Here is a 23,980-nt window from a genome sequence, read left to right as displayed (position 1 = left end):
GGCCGGCAGGGGGCGCTGGGCGAGGCGGATTGAGGGGGCGGGGCTTCGGGTATGGGCGGGGCTGCTTAAGGGTTATTTGGTGGGTGGGGCTTAGCGGGCGCTAGGGCAGGGGCGGGACTACATGGATCATGGGCGTGGCTTACGTCATGGGCGTGGCTATAACGATAATGGGCGTGGTTATGAGGCTGATGGGAGGGCTGTGTTGATGATGGGCGTTGTTGTGGGCGGGGCTTATGGTGTTTACTATGCTGTGAGCGGGGCTGAGGAGTGGGCGTGGCTTAACAGCGCAGGCACTTTGCTATTGGGGTGATGGGCGTGGTTATGGAGGTTGTGGGCGTGGAATTATGGTCGCGGGTTACGTTGTGGGCGGGGTTTAGGAACGGTTTAGGGCGTGGGCAGTGGGCGTGGCTTACGGACGCAGCTGGTGGGCGGGGTTAAGGGACTGCTGGGGCGGTCGCGGGTAGGCGTGGCTTCCCCGTGACGTCAGAGCGCGCCAAGCGCGCGGGGCAGGCGGCGGCGATGGAGGCCGGTGGGTGCGGGGGCAGCGGGGCCGGGGCGGGCCGGGGCGGCCGCGCTAACGCTGTCTCCGCAGGGCCGTGGGGCGTGTGCGAGGAGACGGCGATCCTGCAGGGCGCGTTCCTGCTGGCCGCCCGGCTGGCGCAGCCGCGGCCGCTGCGGGAGCTGCGCAAGGACGAGTGGGAGCGCGTGGGACCCCCCATCACCGACGCCCTCGGCGAGATCGGAGCCCAATGCCCCTCGCCGCGCCGGCACTGCCGCTGGAAGAAGGAGGCCGTGGCCCTCGTGTGGGCCAAGGTCCTGCTGCCGGGCCCCTCCGCCGCCTCGCTGGACCAGGAGTGGAAGGAGGATGGGTTCTTCTCCGTGGGCAGGATGATCCCCGACCTCAGCCACACCGTCCTCTTCGAGCTGGTCAAGGCTCTGGGCGCGCCCCGGCTCCTGGTGGAGATGCTGCTGGCGCTGCCCCACCAGGTGCGGCACGGCCAGCTGGAGCGCTTGGTGCGGTACGTCGCCCACCAGACATCTCCGTCAGACACCGTGTTCTTCTTGGACGTGTGGTGGGAGGTGATGAAACACAAGGAGGGACAGGAGGATGAAACGGTCTCTGCGTTCGGTGCCCTCATCCGTCAGCACGGCTGCGAGACCCCTCCAGATGACGGTCTCCAGGCCCCAAAGAGGTTCAAGGGTGACCCTGGCTCTCCGAGCGGCCCTCCCGCTGCCACCAGCCTGCTCGTGGTCTTGATGGAGGGGCTAAAGCAAATCTACGGAAACATCACCCTGCCCCGCATGAAGTGCTACGCCTTGGCCAACCTGGTGGAGCTGCTGGTTGTGTTCAGCGAGCTGGAGCCAGCGGGCAGCCCGCTCCCTGCAGCAGAGTACCTGGACAAGATCAGCTCTGTGGTCGGGCTCTGGAGCAGAGACACTGAGAGCGGGTACCGGCACTGCAGGCTGGACGAGAAGGTGAAGGAAGCAGAGAGAAGCATGAGCCTCTCGTCCTTTGCCAAGCTGTCTCGTGAGGAGCTCTTTGTTGGCTTGGACTTGCTGCGCAGCTTATTGCGTGCCTGGGGAGAGGAGCTGGAGGACACCCTGAGCAGCTCTGAGGAGCTCTGCTATGAGAGCTACCGGCTCCTGGACACGCTCAGTGCCTTTGGGAAGAGGCTCACTTGCTTCTCAGAGATGGGAGACCTGGGTGAGGATGAGACACGTGTAGTGTTAGAGCTGACACAGATGACCGAGGACTTTCTGAAAGAGATCTGCACCACCCTGAAGAGCAAAGATTTGGACACCAGCCTTGTGTCTTCGGTTGCCATGACAGTCATTGAGCAAAAGCTGGGCCGGCACAAGGAGATGTGCTCCATTTTTGCTTCTGAAAAGACCTGGGCCTTTTCGAAGGAGTGGGTTGACTGCCTTGTGGAAAACAAAGCTCTCTTTCAGGAACCAGAGCTAGTTTTGAAATTGTTGGAGACACTGATGAACTTTGCCATGTCCCGTCAAGATGAAGAGGCTCGAGAGCTGCAGATGCAAGTGACCCAAGCCATCGTGGAGTGTTACACTGAGCTTTCGTTGCCTGACAAAAACAATGTGCTCTCAGGTGTCCTGGCGTCCTGGGGTGGGGCAGGTCTGTGCCTGCACTTGCAGGTTGTCATGGAGGGCTTCCAGGAGGATCTGAATGTGACTTTCAACCAGATCACAAAGAGTGTGTCTGATCAAGGCCTGAGCAAGGCTGTGGCTTCTGTGGCCAGGCTCGCGCTGCTGTACCCCGAGGCCACAGTGAAGCAGGTTTGTAATCTTGCTGTTATCAACCTAGGAGCGCACCAGTTCCTCGGGCAAATCCTTTGCTCCTTCCCAGCGCTGAGCTTCCAGGAGACCCATGATGATCCAGGCAAGCCACGCAGCTTGGTGGTGAGGTGTCTGGAGGAGGCAGTGTTGGGGAGGCTTTCCACTGTGAGGGAAGAGGAGCAGTTCCTTGAGTTCCTGGCCTTTCTCATGCAACCAAGCTCAGCCACCCCGCTTGTGTCACCTGCAGAGGTGACCAGAGCTTTTGTCCTTCCCTATTTGAAGTCAGACTCTGCTCAAGTTGAACTGAGCCTGCAGATCCTCAGTAAGGCTTTGAGGATCCAGTCCTGTTCAGAAGAGCACTGGATCAAGTCTTGTCACCCATTCCCACTTGTCCTCAGCCTCTGCAAGCTTCTAGATGGCTACACAAAGTACTGGCATCAACCTGGGGACCAGTTCTTCCCTTCGTTGGAGACCAAAGACCTGGTGCTGGACATCCTCTGCCAGCTCTGTGAGGTGGTAAGACCAGAAGCCGCCCCCTCCCCTGAGCTGTGGGTCCAGTCGCTGGCTTGGCTTCACAGGAAGGTGGCCTCACTGGACTGGACCATTGGTCTCCGCCTGAAGAAACTTTACGGAGACCACTTCAAGAACGAGGTCCCAGCAACACTGTTTGAGGTCTGCGCACTTCCTGAGGATGAGTGGACGTGCCAGCCTTTGCCACAGTATGGACCGGGCAGCGGGCTCCTGGCATGGATGGAGTGCTGCTGTGTGTCCACAGAGCTCAGGGAGACGATGCTGACGCTCCTCACAGTCAACGTGGACAACCCTGAAGAAGTGAATCTCTTCAGCAAAGGGTTCCTGGTGGCCCTCATTCAGGTCTTGCCTTGGTGCAGCCACAGCGAGTGGAAGAGGCTCATACACGTGGTGGAAGACCTGCTTCAGAGGCAAGTCTTGCATGTGCCATACACGCTGGAGTACGTGCAATACATGCCCCTGCTCAACCTTCGGCCCTTTGCTTGCTACCTCCAGTTCTCCGTGCTTTTCCTGCGGGGCTTCCAGCTCCTCTGCAGCTCCAGCTGTTCCACCTGGCTGCCAGCAGAAGCTTGGCTCCATGTGGTCCAGCTCTACTGCAGCAGCCTCACAGACCTGCTGGGTTCGGTGAAGAGCGCCGCGAGGCTCCGCTCCAAACCCGCCAAGGACACGACGTGCACGGAGGAGGTGTCCTTCATCTGCATCCAAATGTTCTGCCACTTGCTCCACGTCGCTGCCATGCTACCGGACGAGGGGTATGGCGAACCGCTGGTGGTGGTGGCCTTGGAGATCCTCTCGCAGTACGAGACTTTCAGCAGCGCCGATACGTCCCCCAGCAACACGCTGCGGAGAGCCAACGAGAAGCACTTCCTTGAGTCCATCACTGAGAACGTCAGTGCCGAGGCGCTGCGCAGCACCCTCCTGCAGAAGCTCAGCAAGCTGGGAGCCCGCTCAGAAGCTTGAGAAGCTGGAGAGGGTAACGGAGGAGAGCACGGACCCTGCCTCAGGGAGCCCCTTGTGTGGAAAGGTGTAAGATCTGTAATAAACCCTATCTGCTTTTCTCTTTTGAACTTACTTCTCCACTGCTGTTTTCTTCCAACCTAAGCTGTGTAAAGATGGGTAGGAGCAGTCACTCCAGTGTTCCAGCAGGAAGAGCTGTGGGTGCAGCCGATCCGGAGCGCAGCGGCAGGTCCTGTAGCTCCAACCTTGCCTGCTGGCATCTGGATTTGTGGAGAGACCCTCCGGCATCGGGGAAATCTGTTCCCTCTGGCTCCCCAGCCGCCAGCCCTCTCCTCATCCTGGGCGGATTGTGGGGTTTGCCGTGTGCTGCCGCAGGTCGGGAAGCGAGTTGGGTGAGTTCAGGACAGGCAGGTACACGCACTCGCTGCCACTGCCCGGAGGTGGGGTGCAGCGGTAACCCCGTGTGCTAACACCCCACACCCAAGAATCAATGGCACGAGGGAGAGACGTCCAGTGCTGGGACTCACAAAGGAAAGCTTTATTGGTCTCCCGATAGGTGTAATATGAAACAGGGCAGTGTTAGTGCAAACTGAGGTGCCTCGCTGGCTGGTTTGGTTTTTTTTTTGGTCCTTACGTAAGGCACATTATTTGCCATGAAAACAGTGAGATACAAACATCTGTAACAGGTAGCAAGCAGTTTATAACAAACATCAGCTGGTCTCGACCATGAGTGTTTCTGCATTAACCCTTGGAAGAAGCCCTTTGATTTTCTTTCCAGAATACAGCCATAGCTGGACAAGATCCAACACCCAAAAGAACTGCGTCCTCAGCCCTTCCAGCTGTTGGTTTTAGACAGAATAGAAGGCACAATGTGGCCACAGGTCTCCAGCATGGGTGGCTGCAGCGGGTACGGGTGTCTCGCTGGTGTAGAACCTGCCCTGGAGCAGTGGGGCACCAGGTGAGCGTGGGAGGCTGCAGGGAGGAGGGGGGGCCCTGGCTGGCGGTGGCTGCAGGGAAGGAACCCAACTGGTGCCGTTTGACGCGCGTGCACCCACAAGGCTTGTGAACCCCACAGCGCAGGGCGAGATGGGGAGCCTGACTCTGTTTCCCAGGACTGAAGGTGGAAATGGGCTGAACCAGTGAAGGCCACAGCTCAGCGCCTGGCTCTGGGGTTGCTGGTTGCTCCTGCGTGGACGCTCTTCGTCCCCTGCCTCACAGGGCAGTGGGATTCAGGAGGGATGGGCCACAGGACCAGAGCTCAGGCTGTACTGGTACGCACTGGGTGCCACCGGGGCTGCCGGGGGTGGCTGGAGGCAGAGCGTGTTCGGTGATTTAGAATATCCACTGCGGGGACACAGGGCAGAGAAAAGCAACTGCCATTAGGGAAGAGGGTTGAAAGTTGCATCCCCTGCTGACGAAGGGCTCTGTGCTGGTGAGATGAGGGCTTGGCAGGCTCCTGTCCCCATCCTGCCCTTCAGCCACGGGTGCTGTGCCCTACCAGCATTGCTCTTGAGACAGCACGACCATTCCTCGATCCTGGTGCAAGCTTCTCTCCCTCCAGCCTCCTGAGGACACCGGAGCCCCGCTACCCCAGGACTGCCAGCCACAGATATCAGACAGTCGGAGTGAAAAGCACCTTTGAGTTAAGTGGAATCTTAAATGAGTCTGTGGGAGGCGAGAGGCTGACGGCGGCTGTAGTGTAGAGGTGACATCGGGAAAGGTCAGGAACGGGCTGTGCAGAACAATGCCACGGGCCCGGCTCTGCTCTCAGCTGGAGGTGGTAAACCAGAGCTGGAGGAGTGAGTTGAGGATGCGGCAGGTCCACCACACGGCTCCCACAGTCCCCAAAGCCGCTGCGTGGGGCTTGGCACGCTCCAGCATCGCCTCCGGGCTGCAGGCTCCTTCACACCGTGCTTGGAGCTGGTGTCTGGTCACCAGAGGGTTGTAACAAACCCCTCTAACCGTTAGTTCAGTGCCGCAGTGTTGAATCCCAGAAGGAATGTCGTGCCTATGGACAAACCTCCTCCTCGCTGGCTCCTGCACTGGCTCCCACAGCTGAGAGGACATAAGACAGCGGAGCGGCGTGGGAGGAAAGCCTTCCTAGCGCAGGCTGGCGCTGCCTGGCACAGCAGTGGAGACGGCGAGGCTGCTTCCAGCTAAAACAGCGCTAATTCCGCGATGGTCCCTGCAGCGCTGGCATTGAAGGTGGAAGAGCCAGGGAGGCGGATGCTTTTCCAGCCCTGGCTGGGCTGCCACCGCGAGCCGTTATCTGCTTTTGTCGGCGGGTGAGCTGCCGTAGAGTCGCGCGGCTTTGCGGCAGATGAGCCTGAACCAGTAGAGCTGGGGAGCGATGAGGGAGGCGTTGGCAATGTTGCAGTGCAGGGGGATGCGGAAAGGCACCATGTAAATAGGGATTCCCACCTGCCTGCCGTAGGCCGCGTACATGAAGGGGAAGAGGAGAATACGGCAGAGGAAGAAGGTCACCAAGATGAGGATCCCGTTCACCTTGTGCAGGAGCGTGTCCTGCATTTTGAGCTGGGGAAGGAAGAAGACGAACGTGCGGTGAGCAGCGCCCTGTTGCTCCCTGCGCACTGACTGGAAGCATGGAGATGAGCACAGAGGACGTATGGAAGTGTTTGGAGGGAGCAGGAAAGTGGGATGGGAAGGGGGGTGTGGAGGGCAGGGGGCTGGGACAGGAGGGAATGTAGTGCAGGGGGAGGAGAGACGGAGCGGGCAGCACCAGGACATGGCACAGCCCCCAGTTTGGGGATGCCACTGGGCATGCTGCTTACTGGGGGAGCCTAACAGGAGAGTGGGAGGAAAGCAGCACTGGGGGGGAGCTCGGGGTTACAGCTGAGACCCCCCCCCCCAGCCCTGCTGCTAAGTGAACAGGGGCTGGTGGAGGTAAAAAGGTACAGGGAAAGGGTACAAATTGCTGTGGGGTTCTCAGACCCAAGAGACCCGTCCCTCCTCACCTACCTGCATGAGGATTTTGCCCAGCGATACGAAGGGCGTGCTCAACTCTGCTATGAAGATGCAGCCCACGAAGAAGTCCCCCAGCTCTCCCCTGAAGTGCTGCGAATAAAGACAAGAGTGAACACGGAGCCTTCCTGCAGAGGTGGCCAGAAGCCAACACAAGCATCTCCAGGAGGTCACGGGCTCCTGCCCACCAGAGATGCTGTGCCAGAAATAGCTTCAATTGCAAGCCCTTGCAGCCACGCGGGGCTCCTCGTGGGCTGTGTTTTTCACGGTGGCCGTGCCCAGCCCTTACCTGGGTGATGGGGGTGAGCACGATGAGGATAAAGAGGTGGTGGGTCACCATCAGCCGCTCCTGCAGGAGGAAGCTCCGCACGCTGGCCAGCGAGTGCTTCTTCTCGGCCACTCCTCTCTCCTGGCTCTTGTGCCAGTGGCAGAGGTACATGACGTAGATGTCGTAGGTCATGTAGGGAACGAGGACCCAGATGTACTCGACGGCCAGCCAGTGCCTAGGGGAGGAGCAGAGCACACACCGGCATCACGACAGCGCTGAGCACCTCACGATGCTCTATGAAGCCGGAAGAGCCTTTAGGTTTGAAATGGAAGCAGCGGATTTTGAAGCTGAGAGGTGTTGAGGTTTAATTTGATTTGGTTCACCGGAGATAAAAAGGTACCTGGTACGCGTGGAGGGCTGTCCCTGCTGCACGCTCGGCTGTGCCAGGCACCGAGCTCGGCTTAGCCAAGCGCAAACAAGGTGCTAACGGAAGGATCTTGATTAGCTCTACAGCCGGGTGTTTGCCGTGTGGGCCGGGGGCACAGCACCACTCGGGATCCAGCACTGATCTGACACCTTTACAGCAGGTCATCTTCTCCCTTAAGCCTTGGAACACTCAGAGCTAACGCCTGGTAGGAGAAAAAAAGTCCAAGACTCCGTCCTTTCTGCCTGTCACATCGCTTCAGCTGGCTGCCTAACCCGGGGAGAGTCTGGAAGGCACCCAGAGACCTCGGAGTTAGAGATGCCCGGGCTGGAATTTAGAGTGAAGTGCAAAATATCTAATATAGGCAATAAACCCCCACGAGACGTTCGTCTGTTGGGAAATAACTGCAGGCAGCTGCCTGTTCTCAACGCATGTCGGAATCCTGCTTGCACAATCCGGGCAGCAGCAAGAGAGAGGGCTCCTGAGGATGTCCTGAGTGAAATCACACTGATAAAAGTATAAATAAAAAAAAAAAAAAAAAAGAGTATGTTGCTTGGGGCCCAAATAAATCTGCTATTGCTCTCTTGCTGTCTCAAGAAAAATGTCATTGCCTACATTCCTGTTTTGGACAGAAAAATGTGAGTGATGTAAAGCAGGGAGGGGAAGTGACCAACTATTGTGTTTGCAAAACTTGCCCAGGGCTCTGGAGGGCAATTACAGTGCCAGCAATATAACGATCAGCTGCCCGTGCAATTAAATTGGCAAGTTTTACTGTAACCTCTGTCTTGCTCTCATTCTCCAAGAGCTTCCTCGCTGAGTGCTGGGCTCTGTTTTCTCCAGATTCGAAGAAAATCGAGGTCTTTGGCCACGGAGGTGCTGGCCTTGAGAAGAGCTGGGCAAGCACCCAGCTCGGAGGAGAAGGAGGGCTGTCGGCAACACCTTCCGTCCGTGTGGGTCTGGGATTTATCTGTACAGCAGATATTTTATTTTAGAGCAGAGAGGTAACTCGTCAGACCGCCTGCGTTAAGCAGGACCGAGCAATTTAGGTAGATGTCACTATCTAGGGCGAGGTAGGACATTGTGCATCCGCAGCAACTGAGAGGGCAGCCCTCCCTGAAACCCAGTGTGATGGTCAAATTCCAGCGCAGCGTAATTATCTTCTTCCCTCCTACAATTTTCTCTGCTGTTCTGGATAATAGCTCTGGGTTTAAGCCTTCTGACCCAGATTGCGCTATCGCTCCTGCTGACAGCCACATCTGGGGCAGTTTATCTCGGAGCACGGACGACAAGGCGCTGTGATTTTCCTTCCGGATAAACCCCATATTCATTTGAAGGAGTCATTTCTGGACTCCTTCAGCATCCATTTGGCATGGAAAAGGTGATGTACTTTTAAAACCCAGTTCTCACTAGGTCTGTTGGACTCGTTAGGAGTTTCAGATTCCAGTAAGAAGAATCCCTGCCCCTTTAGAAGTGATAAGTAGGTGAGTTTTTGCTCACCTTCAGCCCATGTTCCATCCATTCCTCCAAGGGAGACCCTCCAAGCTGGCAGAGCCGCCCCAGTCTGAGCACATCGAATAAGGCAGTGCCTTTCAGGGGCTGTAGAGCCAACACATCGCCCAAGCCTTCTCCCAAAGTGGAGGAAAGAGGAACGAGAATGTGGTTTTCCTCTCCCCTTTGTACACGCAAGCCTTCGGCATAAAATATTCCAGCTGTGAGCTGGCTGGGCACAGCCTCCGCGCAATCCCTGTGGGATGCCGAGGCTGTCGGACGATTACCTGTCGTACACCACGTTCTTGCAGTTAAGGACAACCACGATCCCGGATGCCGTTGCCATCGTAGCTTGGACCATTGACACCAACCTGAGAGCGAGCGAGAGGAAAGGAGTCACCCCAAGCGTCACTGCTGCGGGGCTGCGCTCGGAGCTGTCAGCGCTCAGACGCCTACTCCGTGCACACCCCACAGCCTCGCCACGGCGTGGGATGTGGCTGGGGTGGCTGTGCCAGCACTAGCTTGTTTGCTGGTCTTTTCCATGCCCATGGACCAGCTGTTATCCCATTTGGTTCTCCCGGTTACCCTGCCCGCTTCCCCCATTATCCCATCTGGTTCCCCCTGTTATCCTGCCCCATTCCCTCCGCATTATCCCACCCGGTTCCCCTGTTATCCTGCCCTGTTCCCCCCATTATCCCACCTGGTTCCCCCGTTATTCTGCCCAGTTCCCTCGTTATCCCGCCTGGTCCACCCTTACCCCACTCGGTCCTCCCAGTATCCTCTTTATCCCGCCCGGTTCCCCCCTGCCTGTTCCCCTCATTATCCCACCCGGTCCCCCCGTTATCCCACCCGGTTCCCCCCCTGCCCATTCCCCTCATTATCCCACCCGGTTCCCCCCTTCCCGTTCCCCTCATTATCCCACCCGGTCCCTCCGTTATCCCACCCGGTTACCCCCTGCCCGTTCCCCTCATTATCCCACCCGGTCCTCCCATTATCCCACCCAGTATCCTCATTATCCCACTCTGTCCCTCCGTTATCCCACCCGGTTCCCCCCCCCGCCCGGTCCCCCCGTTATCCCGCCGGTCCCGTGCGCTCGGGGACGCTCCGCACAGCAGTACCGGGCACGGGGAGGGGGTCCCGTACCTGCCGCTGAGGAGGATGCGGTCCTTGAGGCTCCATCCCGGGGCGGCGCCGCGCAGCAACCGGATGCAGAGGACGAAGAGCCCCGGGAAGAAGAGGGAGGCGAGAGACAGCGTCCGCCACATGGGGACGGTTACCGCCTCCCGCCGCCGGGCACCAGCCGGCGCGCTCTCGCCGTTCCGCTCCGTTCGCGTCCGCTCGGCTCCGTTCGGCTCGGCACGGCTCCGTTCAATTCGGTTCAGCTCCGTTCAATCCGTCTCGGTTCGGTTCTGTCCTATTCGGTTCGGCTCCGTTCTACTCGGTTCACCTCCGTTCGGCTCGCTTCGGCTCCGTTCAATTCTGTTCAGCTCCGTTCTATTCGGCTCGGCTCGGTTCTATTCGGCTCGGTACGGCTCCGTTCGGCTCGGTTCTACTCGGTTCAGCTCCGTTCAATTCGGCTTGGCTCGGTTCTGTTCGGCTTGGTACGACTCGGCTCTGTTCGGTTCCGTTCGGCTCGGTTCGGTTCACTTCGGCTCCGTTCGGCTCGGCTGGGTCCTGCCCCGCCGCCGCCGCCGCCGCCGCCGGGACGCGCCCCGCCGCGCCGCCCCCCGAGCCCGCGCTAAGCCCCGCCCCCTCGGGAGGCCACGGCCACCTCAAGCCCCTCCCCCTCCCGAGATGAAACCACGCCCCCCTTGGCGCGTCCTCACAAAGCCCCGCCCACAGCTGGGTCCTCCCGCATCCCGTCGTGCCGCGCGTCCCGGAAGTAGTGGTCGCCATGGAGGAGGACGAGCCGGAGCTGGGGGCTGAGCTGGAGGCGGCTCTGGAGCTCGCACCCGCCGTGCAGGCCGCGATCGAGCAGGTGCGCGGGGCGGACAGGGCCTGCCCGCAGAGAGGGGCTGGCTGTGGGGCCGGCCCGGCCCCGCTACGGGAGGGCCCCGGGGGCCCCTGGAGCCCCAGGCCGGCTGCGGCCCAGCTGTGGCGCGGGCTCTGCCGGTGTCCCCGGGCCAGCCCGGTGCTGCGGGCTCTCCCCCAGCAGCGGCGGGGTGAGCAGGCCCCATCTGCTCGCTTAGGATGCAGGGAACAGGCTTCACCCAATCCTTGTTACTTATATATAAGCGTCCTAATGGAGTCAGTGCCCTGCGGCTCGCTCAACGTCAGGATGGGCTAAATGTCTTAGCTTGGTTTTTGTGATCAATAGGAACGTTAGGGCGTTAGAACCTTGGACATAAGAAAAAAAATCTTCACTGAAAGGGTTCTCAGGCCCTGGCAGAGGCTGCCCAGGGAGGGGGTTGGGTCTCCACCCCTGGAGGTGGTGGAAGAGGTGCTTAAGCATATGGTTTGGTAGTGGGCAGGGACAGTTGGGCTTGATGATCTTAACAGTCTTTTCCAACCTAGTGATTCTATAACGTTCCAGCCCAAGTCCTTCAATGTTCCCTGAAGCCCTCTGTGCCACTTGGAGCCCGGCAAAACACAAGGTGAAATCTCCCTTGTGTTGGAGTCTGCAACTGAGCTTGCTCTGGCTTCAACCGGCCCTTCTGTCCAATGAGCTCTCTCTCCTAGTGGAAGCTTGTGGACGGACACAGAAGCTAACTCTCAAAATAACATCTCAAAATAACACTTTATAGATCCTGTATGTTTGAAAGGAGAAGCCTGGTGTGATTTCCAACATCATATGAGCAAAGAAAGTTACCCAATAGCATTTTCATCAAATGTCTCTTCAATGTAAAACACATATTTTAGAAACAGTCTTGACTTCAGGTTTTGAGCAATGCAGAATCCACCATATCCTGGGCTGAGTTATTTTTGCGGGTAACAAAGCTGTAGGCAGATATTTGTGGTAACATTGCCTCCTGCCTTTTGTCTTGTGTCCCAACCCCATAATCTTGTTGCTCTTAGGAGTGTTCCTTAATCAGCTTTGGCCCAAACCTGACAGGTTCTGATTAAATGAGCAGAACTGGCTCAGCTGACTCCTGCCTGAAGCAGAGTAGGGAGTGCACGCAGGCTGGTGCTCCACCAAACATCATTTCTGGTTAATGGGCTGTGAGTTCCTGGGAGCAGCTACTTCATCCTGCAGCACTGATCTCTATCTGCGGTTTGAGAGTGGAGTTCCTGGCTAGCTTTTATCTTCCATCATGCGTCTTGCTTCAGCTCCTCTCAGTGCTTGTGGAATTTGGGATTAATTTAACCTACAGGAGCTGTGAGCACAGAGCAGGACAGGCTGGTTGTGACGCTGCAACTGTCCTCTCGTATGGCCTAATGGTAGAGCATCTTCCTCGCTCAGACCTGACCTGTTGCGCGTTTAACTGCTGTCTGCTTCCTGGCCACAGGAATAGCTTCGGGAGTGCTGCTGAACAGCCTATTTCAGGGAGAAGTTTCTCTCACTTGAATAGTCTCACAGAACTGCTGTTTGTATGTAAATGTGTAAAACAATATAAATGCTGCACGTGACCAGGGTGGTGTGCAGAGGTGATGCTGCAGTCTGAGCTGGGCAGGGTTTTGGCCATGGAGTGCAGAGCTGATAGCTGTGTAAATATGGAGTGAATATGGTAGCAGAGAAGGGGACACAATGTTTCTTAGTCTGTGAGGACAAAAATCAAAGCCTGGCAGCTGTGTTTGCATTGTTTGAGCTGCTTTGTCGGAGATCTGTTTGCACCACAGCTGCTCTTTTCCCTTTCCCGTGGGTAGGAAGAACTATTCAGCAGATTCTATTTCTCTCCTTCTTTTTTTCATGTGAAAGCAGCCAATCCAAGTCTCCAGAGAACTTGTACAACCATTTCTTAATACATCGTGTTTCCTATTACGTGGCTTTGAAAAGCAAATCCTCCAACTCTCACCATGGAGCCTTGCAAAGCCCAGGCAAGGATCCGAGCAGTGTCTCAGCAGGGGCTTTCACTTCCAGACAGCACAAAAACATTAGTGCGGTTTGGGTTGCATAATTAATGGATCACATCCCTTGGGAATTCTTTCCACATAATCGATTGTATGGGGGCTGTGTGTAGAAGCAAGCAGGTTTATTATCTGTGTTAACCCAGGCTGATATCCATAGGGATTTTAATCAGTTGGAGAACCCTAGAGCATGTAGGTACCTTACTTTTGCGTGGAAGCCTGACTGCTCTCTGCACACGCTTGTTAGAACAACACTGAAACACAGTCGGAAGTGGGTGCAGAGGTAATGAAAAGTAGTAGGTACTGTATAGAGTTACAGCAATTAATGGTGATGTGTTGTTGATTGTATTTGTTTTCCTCCCTCTCTGCAGGTATTTCCCAGCCAAGATCCCCTGGACAGAGCAGATTTCAACGCTGTAGAGTATATCAACACTCTCTTTCCTACTGAGCAAGTAAGTAGCGCTCACAGTACGGCCCTCTCAGCGTGAGGGGTAACCTGATACTAAATGACTGGAGGCTGTTTAAACCTGTACCCAAGCCTTTTCTTTTACACAGTAGCAGAGGTAGTAAGGCTGTAACAATAATCACATCTTAAATTCGCATCTCATGAGGTTCACTGTCATTATGTAGTTCCTTTCCACCCAAAGTGTTTGCTGCAGTAAAAATCCTGCTTTGGACTGTAGAAATAACCTCTATATAGAAAACGAATTTTTCCTTGAGGTAAATTGCATAACTTGGCATGTATTAATCATTGGTGAATCCTCGGGGCTTTAAGCCAGATGAAGCAGGTATTACCTGTGAAATGTCACCAGAGAGTCATCCATGTTTGGAACCTACTGTTTCTTTTGCGATGTAAAGAAAGAGATTGCCGTGGGCTCATCTCATATCCGTACTTTGTCTTCTCCAAATCAGCCTCAGAGACAGTTTCGGACTAAGACAGTGCTAAAAAAGAGGTGCTTCTGCAGCCGAAGATTGGGTTTTGAGTCAGCTCCAACATTTACCATGTTTAAGATCCTCTGCAGCATTGGCTTTTTTTGCTTTCAGTTGTTTCTAGTCAGTTTGCTGATGGCACTGGCTTGGCTTTTTTCCCTTTGCCAACAGAAGAGTGATTTCCCCTGCAGTACCCCACTGCAGCTCCAGCAGCAGCCAGGCCTCCTCCGCCACCTGTGCTGGGAGTCTGAGCTCTGCAGGAGGCTCTCTGCCTAAGAAAGTCAAAGGCTCGGTCCCCGCTGCCCACTGGAGGTCAGTGTCACCACAGCATTCTGGGAGCCGTGTCAGGAATTGGGACACCCTGCTGGGTCAGGGCTGGCTGCGAAGCTGGGATCTGCCCTGCCCTGTCTTTTGCTGCTCTTTAGGATGTGACCTGGGGAGCACCTAAGGTGCTGTATGTCTCAATTCCTCCATCTATAAACTAAAGTCGTTGCTCACCTTGTGAAGTGCTACGCATAAGAGAACATTAGGTATCACAGCTCATGTGTATCACGATGAAAGGTTCCTTGTTTCACTTTGCTCTGTTTTTTTCGTGTTGTAGTCTTTGGCAAACATCGATGAAGTTGTGAACAAAATCCGATTGAAAATAAGGTAAATGTTTCACCATTTCATTGCACCTCAGGTGACGAGGAGCCTGGTTGTCACTGAGACTTCATTAATATGGCCTTTGTACTAGAGCTGATAGAAATTAATTTGCTTAAAAGGCATGAATACGGTCAGTCTCAGCTCCCGTAGTGGGACAGAGACAAAAATGACTCCCTGTAATTATAATTCTCTATTATATTTTGCCCCTGTTGTGTAATACGTGCCTTTCCTGTTATTTTAGCCGATGGGTTACAAAGTAGAGCTGTAAAAAAAACAATGAACCAAGAATCAACAAGTACCAAATTTTGGTACAGTCCAAAGGCCGGGATAACAAACTACCCAGGAGGTTTGGTTGCTGCAAATTTGTTCAGTTTGTGAGGTCAAAATAAGAATTGTAAAACACATAATTTCTATTTTTTTGTTGTCATTATTGATACTAAAAGAAAAAGATACATAAGTGTGCAGGAAATACTTAAATTTCATTTGCAGTCCGGCATTACCAACCTGAAATAATTGAGGCAGCGCCTCAAGATGTAGAAAGTAGAAATGAAAATGGGCAAGAGAAAACTGACAATATTGCTTAAGGGAAGAGAAATGCAAGAAGCCCTGATTAAATTAAGGAATGGATTTTTGGTTTTGCAATGGGAGTTTTAAGTTAACTAAGATAGTGATGTCCTGTGGAGAGAGAGAAGAGAAGAGAAATAAGAGGAGTTTATCCTTGGTAGCACCAGCTTTTTTATTTTAAATGTATTCCGTAGCTCTCAAGGTTCCCACAATTATTTGGGTCAGATGCGTATAGGATGAGTTTGACATTATAGATTCTTTTCTCCAGGAGGTTGGATGACAACATTCGAACGGTAGTGAGAGGACAGACCAACGTGGGACAGGATGGCAGACAGGTATGTGCGCCTCATCTCCGGTCATGCTAAGGGTTCTCATCCTGCGATGCTCAGCTGGGGAATGGCTCTGGCAGGCAGAAACACACTCTCGCTGTCAGGGAGGTGTTTGTGCCGTCTCTTACACTAAAGTCTTTGCAAGCTGCTCACTGAAAAACTGTTCAGGCCTCTGTTCTGGTCACCCGCCGAAGGGAAGTGAATGAGAAATTGATTAAAAAAATCAAAAGCCAAACCAGGAGGCTTGCAGTTGTGCCACTCTGAAGCTAATGATGAAATGAACAGGATTAAATAGGTACAAGCACATTTGCTGCTGAGTGCAGATCAATAAAAGGCTATTTAGCCTCTTAACTAGGTTGTTTGCTTGAAGTATCCCGAGTTGCTAGTGACTGAGCTTGATGATGGACTTCCAGTTTGTCTTGCATATCTTATTCAATGATCAGATTTTCGCTTGTCTCTTGCTTGACAGATGCGTTTGCTGGGAGTACAGTATCGAACAGCATGGCCACCGCTACAGTGTTTGTGAACACTGAGCTTGGTCCACGTATTATCTGAGTTTGAGGATATCCCAGTGCTGTTCCATTTCCTGTGTCTGAATATTAATGCCTTGAATTATCAGTTGTGCTGCTTTCCCCACTGTCAACACCGACTCATCTTTTCGATACTCGATTTAAGACTGGTTTGCTGGGATGTGGTCGTTCCCTTACCAGTATGGCTGGCTGTGTTTTCCACTTCTTGGCGTGTGTTTCTAATCCTAGATCTGCCACAGAGTCTTTGGCCTTGAGTGAATTACTCTAATTTGTATTGCTTTCAAAAAGTGCAAGGTGCTTCCCTCTCCTAGCAAAACTTGTTTAAGGTTTGCATGGTTGCCTGAGAACTGCTCTTAAACTGGGAATGTGCCTGGGATGTGGAATACCTAGGAGTGGTGCTGCCTGTAATCGCTGTGCAGGGCTGAGACGAGACATCGAGTGTGGAGGCAATTACAGAAATTGAGGGACTAGAAATGAGTACAGCACTTAGAGTTTGGGCATGGTTGGAAAACTGATGCTGTTGTAGCCTTTTGGGCCCATTTGAGGTGACAAATTCAGAGAAGATCACAAAAAAAAAAGTGGGATTGAGAAGAGCTGTGGATGAGGATTGCCCCAGAGTGCCTCAGGACTTGCAGGTCCGAAGGATGAACATGGTGAGAGGTGGACAAAAGCAGCGCTGCAGTCAGCTGTGCTTGCAGGATAACAGAAGAGTCTGTGATTCTGTTAGATTCAGCAGCTTTTCTTAGAGCTTTGCTTTATGTCGGTGCTTTCTCATTCTTTAATCTCTTTGAAGTTCTCCAAAGCATGTAGGAACGGACTTGGACAGTATCCTGCTCTGAAATGCTGGGGAGGCAGATCTGTCTATGCAGCCCATCATTTATAGTTTGATTGTAAAGGAACCAGTTAAACTGCTGTCCAGCTAAAAACCTTCAGATGTGCTCGTGTATGTGGTGCGTCTGTGCAGGGCGTCTTTCAAGTGGCCTGGAACTAAAGTTAGTCTCAAATATTCCTGTATTTAGCTGTGAATTTTCTCATTTTCCCTCACTTTGCTCCTTTGCAAGGTAGAAGCAGACTTTCAGGTGGATGCCAGGGCTTGCTTGCAGTTGCACTGACAGCTGGCCCAGGGTCAAGCAGTCTCCCAGAAGCCTTACTGTTGTTTTTTACTTGGAGATCCTAACAAATACCGAAACCATTTGATTATTGAAAGTGTTAGTTCTCTGGTAAGAAAAATTGTTTGAATCTGAAATGCTGTGAGTTATTCTTTCTGTGTTTCTGATCCAAGTCCACTCTTTCACACTTGTATGTGCATTCCATGTGTGAATCGCTGGAAGCAGACTGGTAGAGGGGCAGGACTCATCTGGCTCTTGATGTTTAAAGCAGTAAAAGAGCATCAGTCAGCTCAGGCCTTGTGTTAGCTGGTCAGAGGTACCCGCAGCGGAGGAGGTCGTCTTACAGCGCTGGGGAATGTTTGAATTACATTTCAGTTTGAGATGAACTTTTATATTTGTCTCTCCAGAACCAGATGGAGGAAGAAGAAACATTTGCTGGTTCCGTCACCTCCCGCACCCCTCTCTCTGAGCAGTGTGTCCTGTGTGCTAGCTAGGGGAGTGAGGCAACATTTTTCACATGACTACCATGTTGATAGCTGAAAAAAGCAAAAACTTTGCTTTTCAGCTTCAGCTGCCTGTTTCTCTGCTGAAGAGTGCCTTTGTTTAACCAACGTATTCTCAGTGGAATCAAGGACTTAGAACTGTTACATTTTTACAGAGCAAGAGATTTGGCTTCTCCCATCGGAGGGAAAGGGTTTAATTTTCCAATGTATGGTAAGAAACGGTTTTGAAACAACTGAAAGCAAGGTGCTTTTGCGACAAGTCAGTGCTCTGCTTGGAAGGGAGTTGTTGCTACTGAAAAGGGTCTTTTTCCCTTATTTACCTTTCCTGATAGTAGTTTGGTTCCACAATATAATTAGGTTCTTTTCCTACTGATCTTCTATTCTGATTAAATTTGTAGGAAATTTGTTTCCTCAAGACCAATATTGCCCTGCAAAACTTGATCGAAGCCTACACACAGATAGGCACTGTCATCCTGTGAGTCCCTCCCTTAAGAGGCTTAGGCTGAACATCGTTATTGCATGTTATTATTTTAACCACAACTGCAAACCACCCTTGATTAATAAAGAAACAGTTGGCAAACAGCTTTTGCAATAGGTTTGAAACAAAGCTTAAAACCAGCCACAGTGAAAAGTTTAATCTGCAGATACCTTTTTCTGTTTATAGCACTTTCTTACCATACAGGGTGTCTATGGCCCGTGGTCTGCAGTACTTGCAGCAGACAAGCTTTGGTAAAAGCCATTCCTGTCTTTTGACATCTCTTCATCCCTTGACACCCTGAGACCCAAGAGGAATGATGCAATCTACCATGTCCTTGAAAGCGCGTGCTGTAAATAAAAATGCCTCTGACATCTGATGTTGTAGGTGCTTGAATTTCAGTGGGATCTCGGTGTCCTGTGTATTTACTGCAAGACTAGACCTGGAAGGTGTTTTGCAAGAGCTTCTTTTCTTTGGTTACATCCTCTCCTAATGCCTCACGATGCAAGCTGTAATCAGCCAGAATTGCCTGACTGCGTGGTATTGGAGCTAGAGGAGCCATTCTTTTCTGGAGAATAAATAATAGTTTTCATCAACATCCTTTCAATCTCTGACTTCCTTCCAAAGGAAACATAAGCCTCATGTGCAATGGTAGAAGGAAAAAAAGTTCTTGTTTAAGTCAAAGCAAGGCTGGAGGGGTTTTCCTGCTCTCGGCTGTCCGTGTTAGCTGTGCCCTGCCTGCCTTGGCAGCGATGCACACAGGAGCAGTTGCCATCCCTGCTGCTCGTGCAGGTGAGGGTGCACCATGTGCCATTTGTGCAGAAGCTGATTCAGGAAGCTCATCACTGGCTTTTCTATCTCCCCCTCAGCCTTAACCATTCAACAAGAGGCTGGGAATCTTTGGTAGGCTGTTGGTTCAAGTGCTGCCCGAATCACCTGGGACCTGCTGTCAGCTAATCTCTTCTTTTTGGTAGTATGTTTGGAGACCAGTGATACGAGGCAGGTTCCTAGAAGACAAACGGAGGGTATTTAGCCTTTGACAGCTTGCTTTCTCTTTGAGGAAGGGGTCATTTGCCAGCTGAGCCCAGCAAAGCAGCTTTCCTTCTCACACAGAGGAGCTGTGCTTCCCTCAGCCTTGTTGCAAGCTGCACCTTCGCAGCTGTCCAGGAGAGGGGAGCCCAGCCTTGTTTTTGAGACCAGGGTAACGTTTTACTTATAATTGATAGTGAGGGAATGCTGCCAGGGGAGACGTGTCTGAATAGTGCTGCGTGTTATTCTCCCAGTTAGAGCAATAGAAATCCCAGTCGGATCCAGTAGGGAACATATAGTATGCAGCTATGGAAATGTCCTCTCCACGCTCCTTAAGGACAAGGAGATCTTAGAGATAGCAAGTTCAAAATTCTAGTTGCAGTTCCAGCCACTGTATTCCCTGTGGTCGAATCTCCTGTCCCATCTGGCCGATAATGTGTTAATGATGGGGACAACACTTCTGTGCTCCACCTGGGTGCCGAGATGATTGAGTAGGTCTTCAAGGTGGATTGTATGTATAAAAGGGATGTAAGAATAGCTGTTATAGTCATTCTTTGAGTTTTAAACTGCTTCTCGAATAGTCTTGATCACATGCACAGGTTTGTATAAAATAGTAGTTAGGTGTCTGAAAAAGCAGATTCTAAATCTAAAAATAAAGTCGATCAAATAGATGTGGCCCCAAAAGAATTATTTAAGCAGCTCTCAAGACAGGAATGCTTCCTTCTCCACAAGGCGTAACATTTCCCAGTTCAAAGCATCTGCCTTTTTGAAATTTTGCCCTAGAATTTCCTCTAAATGCAAAAGCCTTAAAATAGTCTGGCTCGCTTGGCTTCCCCTTCCTGGTGCGATGTTTCAGTAAAGTCTGTAGACAATACCATGCACTTCAGAAATTATCTCACTAACGAGCCTTTTATGGGAGGAAACAACAGTCGCGGGTGGAACATTCCTCTGCAGGGTGTAACGAAATTTTCCTTGGGAGTCCCAGACTCGGGCTATTTCGGCTGCCTTGGGAGAGGCTGGGAATGCAGGAGCTGCTGTGGTTCAGTTGTAACAATGCACTGTTCAAGCTGTGCCTGCACTTTCTGGGGAGCCAGCGCTATCCGATTTTTCCTCTGTAAAGCTTTTCTCAGAGCTGCTGCTGAACTGGAGTCTGGGCTGACCTTGCTGAGAGCTGCAGTCCAGTTGTGGCATAATTTCCTCACTGCCCCAGGGTGTAGTATAAAAAGTTCCCATAGATTTTTCCACTGAGCGTTTAACACACTCCGTACGGTTTTATTTATCACTCTTTAGTTGTGTTTATTGCTAAACCTTCTGTATGGGCTGGCTGTAATTTTTTTGACAGTTGCTGACATTTCTTTACTGGTTGTTTGGCTGAAGCTGCTTCACCTCTGAGGCTTTTGTCCTTGTAATACAGTAGCCTCTGCGTTTTCAGTCCGGTTTAACCCTTGACAGTATCTGTGCAGCCAGAATGTGGGTGCCTGGGTCAGTAAGAGTAAGGCAGCTTCATACAAAATCCATTTCAGAAGGAGTCAAGAATTCAAGAGGAATCCAAAGATTCCCAATGGATTTGTGGCTTTATAGTTTGAATCTAAAACAAATATTTCTTTCGTTACCTCTGATCTGTCTGTCCCAGCCCTGTGCACACACACGCATAAAATAGTTGACTGAAATTGGATGAGTAAAGACTATTTTAAAGAAAAGCTTGATTTATCACTTAGTATCTTCTACTTTATTTAGAGTCTGACTCAATTGGTGCTGGAACAAAGTTAAGCGTTAACAAGAAGAGAAGAGGTATGTTTTTTGGGCTGGGAAAAGCCTTGTATGTTTCTCGTGGCTGAAGATACTGGTTGATAACTTGGATTGCTTTACTTGGCTCCTACTTCTTTGCTCCGTGAGAACAGTAATATGTTTTATTTTTTCATAACTACAGCAGCACAAGAAGAGATGGCAGCTGCTGTGGTTAAAGAATACAAATGCGTTCCTCCTGCCCAGCCTGAACCCAGCACAGCAGCAGACAGTGCAATTAGCCATCCTGTCCTTTGGTCACCAGTGCTTTCCTTTCTCCTTGCATGTGAAAATAAACATCTTGGCTCTGCAGCTGTGGGGAGGCTCGGGCTGCCTGCCCTGCCCTGTGTGTGCGCTGCAGTGTCTGGCAGTGTTTAAGCCTCTGGAAGGAGAAGGATGTGTCTGGCATAGGAAAATACCCACAGGTTATTGGATTTGACAAGGTCATAGACGGAAGTATGTGGAAATGCTTTTTCTTTTCCCTTTAGATAGAGATCAGGAAACACTTTGCAGAATCGGTTTAGGGAGGAAGAAAGAGATGGATGGTGAGCAGAAGAAGAGAGTGCTGCATGGGGCAGAGGGGGAATATGGCCTCTCGAGTGCCTCCGGGGCTAGCAGTGTCCTGAGCCCTGGGGCAGCTGGTGGATGGCTTCTCCTCTCCTTGGTTCTGCAAGCTCTGGGTTACAGGCAGTGCCAGCCGGGCAGGCAGGGGGGTGATTTTGTGCACTATTGGCATAAACATGCTTAATAAGCAGCGCTGTTGCTTCAGCCTCTCTTTTTACCTCCGCCTGTTTGGGTGGAGGTGGCTTTGACTGCAGGTTGTGTTTCAAGGTGAACTAAGGTAGACAGTGCTTTCAGAGCTCCCACTGTAGGCACTTTTATCTCATTTTTTTTAATTTATTTGAATATATACTCACTTCCAGACAACAAATTGCATGCTGCTTCCATGGCCGCAGTGCCCAGGTTGGGCTCACGTGGTTGGTGTTGAGGATGCCTCTGCTGCTGGGACAGCATAGACTGCGTTTGTCTGAGCCTTGAGAGCAGACAAGGAAAATCACCATAAGTTCTTAACAACTAATTAAACCTAAGTCTCTAAAACATTTGGGGCATTTTTTGTGTCACAATTCCTCATGTTTGAGGCACCATCTTTCAATTATATTCATTCTGCCCTGCATGGCTAAGCTTTATCTCCTGGTTTTTTTTTTGATGAATGGCTCATTATTGTGAAATATGAACAGACTAGTGTTAGATTTCAGTGCATTTTAAGAAGGTAAATGGATGAGGGTTAAATATTGTGTCTTAAGCTGTGTAATTTTATATATTTAAAAAAAAAGGTCATGCCACAGATTCTGTAAGACTCCAGTCGAGTGACTAAAGTCCTGTAATATTCTTTTGTAATCGGTGAATAATAAACAGAAGCTGAGCTGCCAAAATAAATCAGAAGGGAGTTTCATTTAGTCATTTCCCTAGTGAATTATGACAGTTGGACAATGTCCTTCCCATCTAAGAGAGACAGTGAGGTTTTTCTAGCCTACAACATATTTATTGAAAAGGGTTTCAGGTGAATGTCATGTCAAGAAGAAATAGTGCTGTTTCTTATCCTCCTGGCTACTGGCCACAAAAACTGGCATCTGCAGCTGTATGGAGAGGTTGGGCATAACTTCTGCCATCTGCTGCAAAGCCTGGTTCAAGGCAGAAGCAAGTCTGAGCTTGACCTTGCCTTGCGCTTCTGTATGGAAAGGTGGTGGATGCACCTTATTGCTGTCCTGCAGCCTGAGGCTGGAAACTAGGGCATGTTTTGTGCCTGCAAAACCCATGCTTTCTCAGTGGTGGCATTGAAGGCAGTACAAGTTGCAAAATAAGACCGGGCTGTTGTACAGCCAATACTTTTATTTTGAGCAAAACGAAAAGCCCAGCCTGAAAATAGAAATCCTGACAACAAGCAGGAGATCTTTTTTTTCCCCTTTTCTTCATTTTTTTTTCCTTTCATTTCTTTCTCTTTTGCGACTCACATTTTCAGTATGCGGTGATATTTATTCCAGCTGTGCTGATTCTGTGCTTACGGCAGGTGACCTGTCAGCACTTGGAAATACTTCCTTGTAGCATCCATGGTATGGTTGTCCATTCCCCGCACCTATATTTTGCCTCTAATCTCTCAACCTGAACATGAATTCATCTTGCAAAATCTAATGCAACTCAAGTGGTTCCCGAACTTGCCCCTCATGTAACTCAAGTACAGCTCCGATAGTGCAAATATGACCAGTATACTGCCTGCAGTATGCAAACTTGCCAGCAGACAAATCGACTGGAATTTCTCAGTCATTTACAGATTTCCTAGGCAAATGCAGTGTGCAGCATTCCCAGTCAAACAGAACAGTGGCTCGGTGCTACGACTGGGGGTGAGTGAAGGAGCAGTGTGCGCCGCTGCCTGCAGCAGCCAGGGGCAGTCAGTTATCCAGCACTGGAGGAGAGGCCCTGCAAGATGAGGTGTGTTGTGGGCAGAGGGATGTGCAAAAAGCAGCTGCGATCTGGGTGTAAACACAACTGATGCGAAGGGTAGACTCACAGCTTTGCTATTCTGAAATAAATAGGAGTGATAAAGGAAGTAATAAGCATCTGGAAGGAGGAGTTCTTCCTGCATGATGATAGTGTTTAGCATGTTGAGCAGGGCTGGGTGTGAGGGAAGGCGGTGGCTGTTCACCTGCCGACGTAGAGCCATGTGATGAAGCGGTAGTAACCCACTGCAAGGTCGGAGGATGATGAGGCTCAAGGCTTCACTAGAGGGTTGTGCAACTTGCAAAATTAACGTTTAAGTGGCCATGGCACTCGTGTTGATTAGATGCATGACTGTAAAACTTGTCACCTACAGCACGTCATGACTTTATTCCTTTCTTCAAGGTGCAGGGATCATCGTGCAGGGCTGGGCAACGCAATAGAGAACGGTAGCTCAGAAAGGCTTTGGACTAGCACAGCAATGCAGTTCAGGAGTTAAGCTGTAAGATTTCATCCAGCAAACCTGGAAATCACCATGCACTTCACCCCCTATGTCTTTCAGTATTTGTGCAGCTCTTCAGAATGTGAGGTTTGATTTCTAAGTATGATTTGCGGGGTTAAGTGAAGGGGCAATAGTA

The 23,980-nt window shown here is 51.6% G+C and overlaps 3 protein-coding genes across 5 annotated transcripts in view; 2 read left to right on the top strand and 1 right to left on the bottom strand.

Annotated features, from left to right (window-relative positions):
* Positions 1-427: 427 nt before the first annotated feature.
* Positions 428-4,512, top strand: GEMIN4 (gem nuclear organelle associated protein 4). Its single transcript, XM_054085191.1, has 2 exons — positions 428-529; positions 593-4,512. Exons 1-2 carry the CDS (start codon positions 520-522, stop codon positions 3,784-3,786), a joined length of 3,204 nt encoding a protein of 1,067 aa, XP_053941166.1. The 5' UTR covers positions 428-519; the 3' UTR covers positions 3,787-4,512.
* Positions 4,513-5,047: 535 nt separating this feature from the next.
* Positions 5,048-10,682, bottom strand: TLCD3A (TLC domain containing 3A). Its single transcript, XM_009558530.2, has 5 exons — positions 10,089-10,682; positions 9,233-9,316; positions 7,055-7,268; positions 6,763-6,858; positions 5,048-6,318 (listed from the first exon to the last, which is right to left on the bottom strand). The coding sequence occupies exons 1-5, from the start codon at positions 10,208-10,210 to the stop codon at positions 6,049-6,051; spliced, it is 786 nt and encodes a 261-aa protein (XP_009556825.2). The 5' UTR covers positions 10,211-10,682; the 3' UTR covers positions 5,048-6,048.
* A 111-nt stretch (positions 10,683-10,793) lies between these two features.
* Positions 10,794-23,980, top strand: part of VPS53 (VPS53 subunit of GARP complex) — a 67,870-nt gene continuing 54,683 nt past the window's right edge. For all 3 annotated transcript variants that reach the window (XM_054084923.1, XM_054084922.1, XM_009558495.2), the window contains exons 1-4: positions 10,794-10,923; positions 13,322-13,402; positions 14,482-14,531; positions 15,358-15,424. In XM_054084923.1, the coding sequence (XP_053940898.1) occupies positions 10,840-10,923; positions 13,322-13,402; positions 14,482-14,531; positions 15,358-15,424 (282 nt within the window). In that variant the 5' untranslated portion in view covers positions 10,794-10,839. The remainder of the gene's footprint in view (positions 10,924-13,321; positions 13,403-14,481; positions 14,532-15,357; positions 15,425-23,980) is intronic.

This window comes from Cuculus canorus, chromosome 20, assembly GCF_017976375.1.
Source record: "Cuculus canorus isolate bCucCan1 chromosome 20, bCucCan1.pri, whole genome shotgun sequence".
Taxonomy (NCBI): domain Eukaryota; kingdom Metazoa; phylum Chordata; class Aves; order Cuculiformes; family Cuculidae; genus Cuculus; species Cuculus canorus.
The sequence above is the reverse complement of the archived record's forward strand: the minus strand, read 5'-3'. Positions and strand labels throughout refer to the sequence as shown.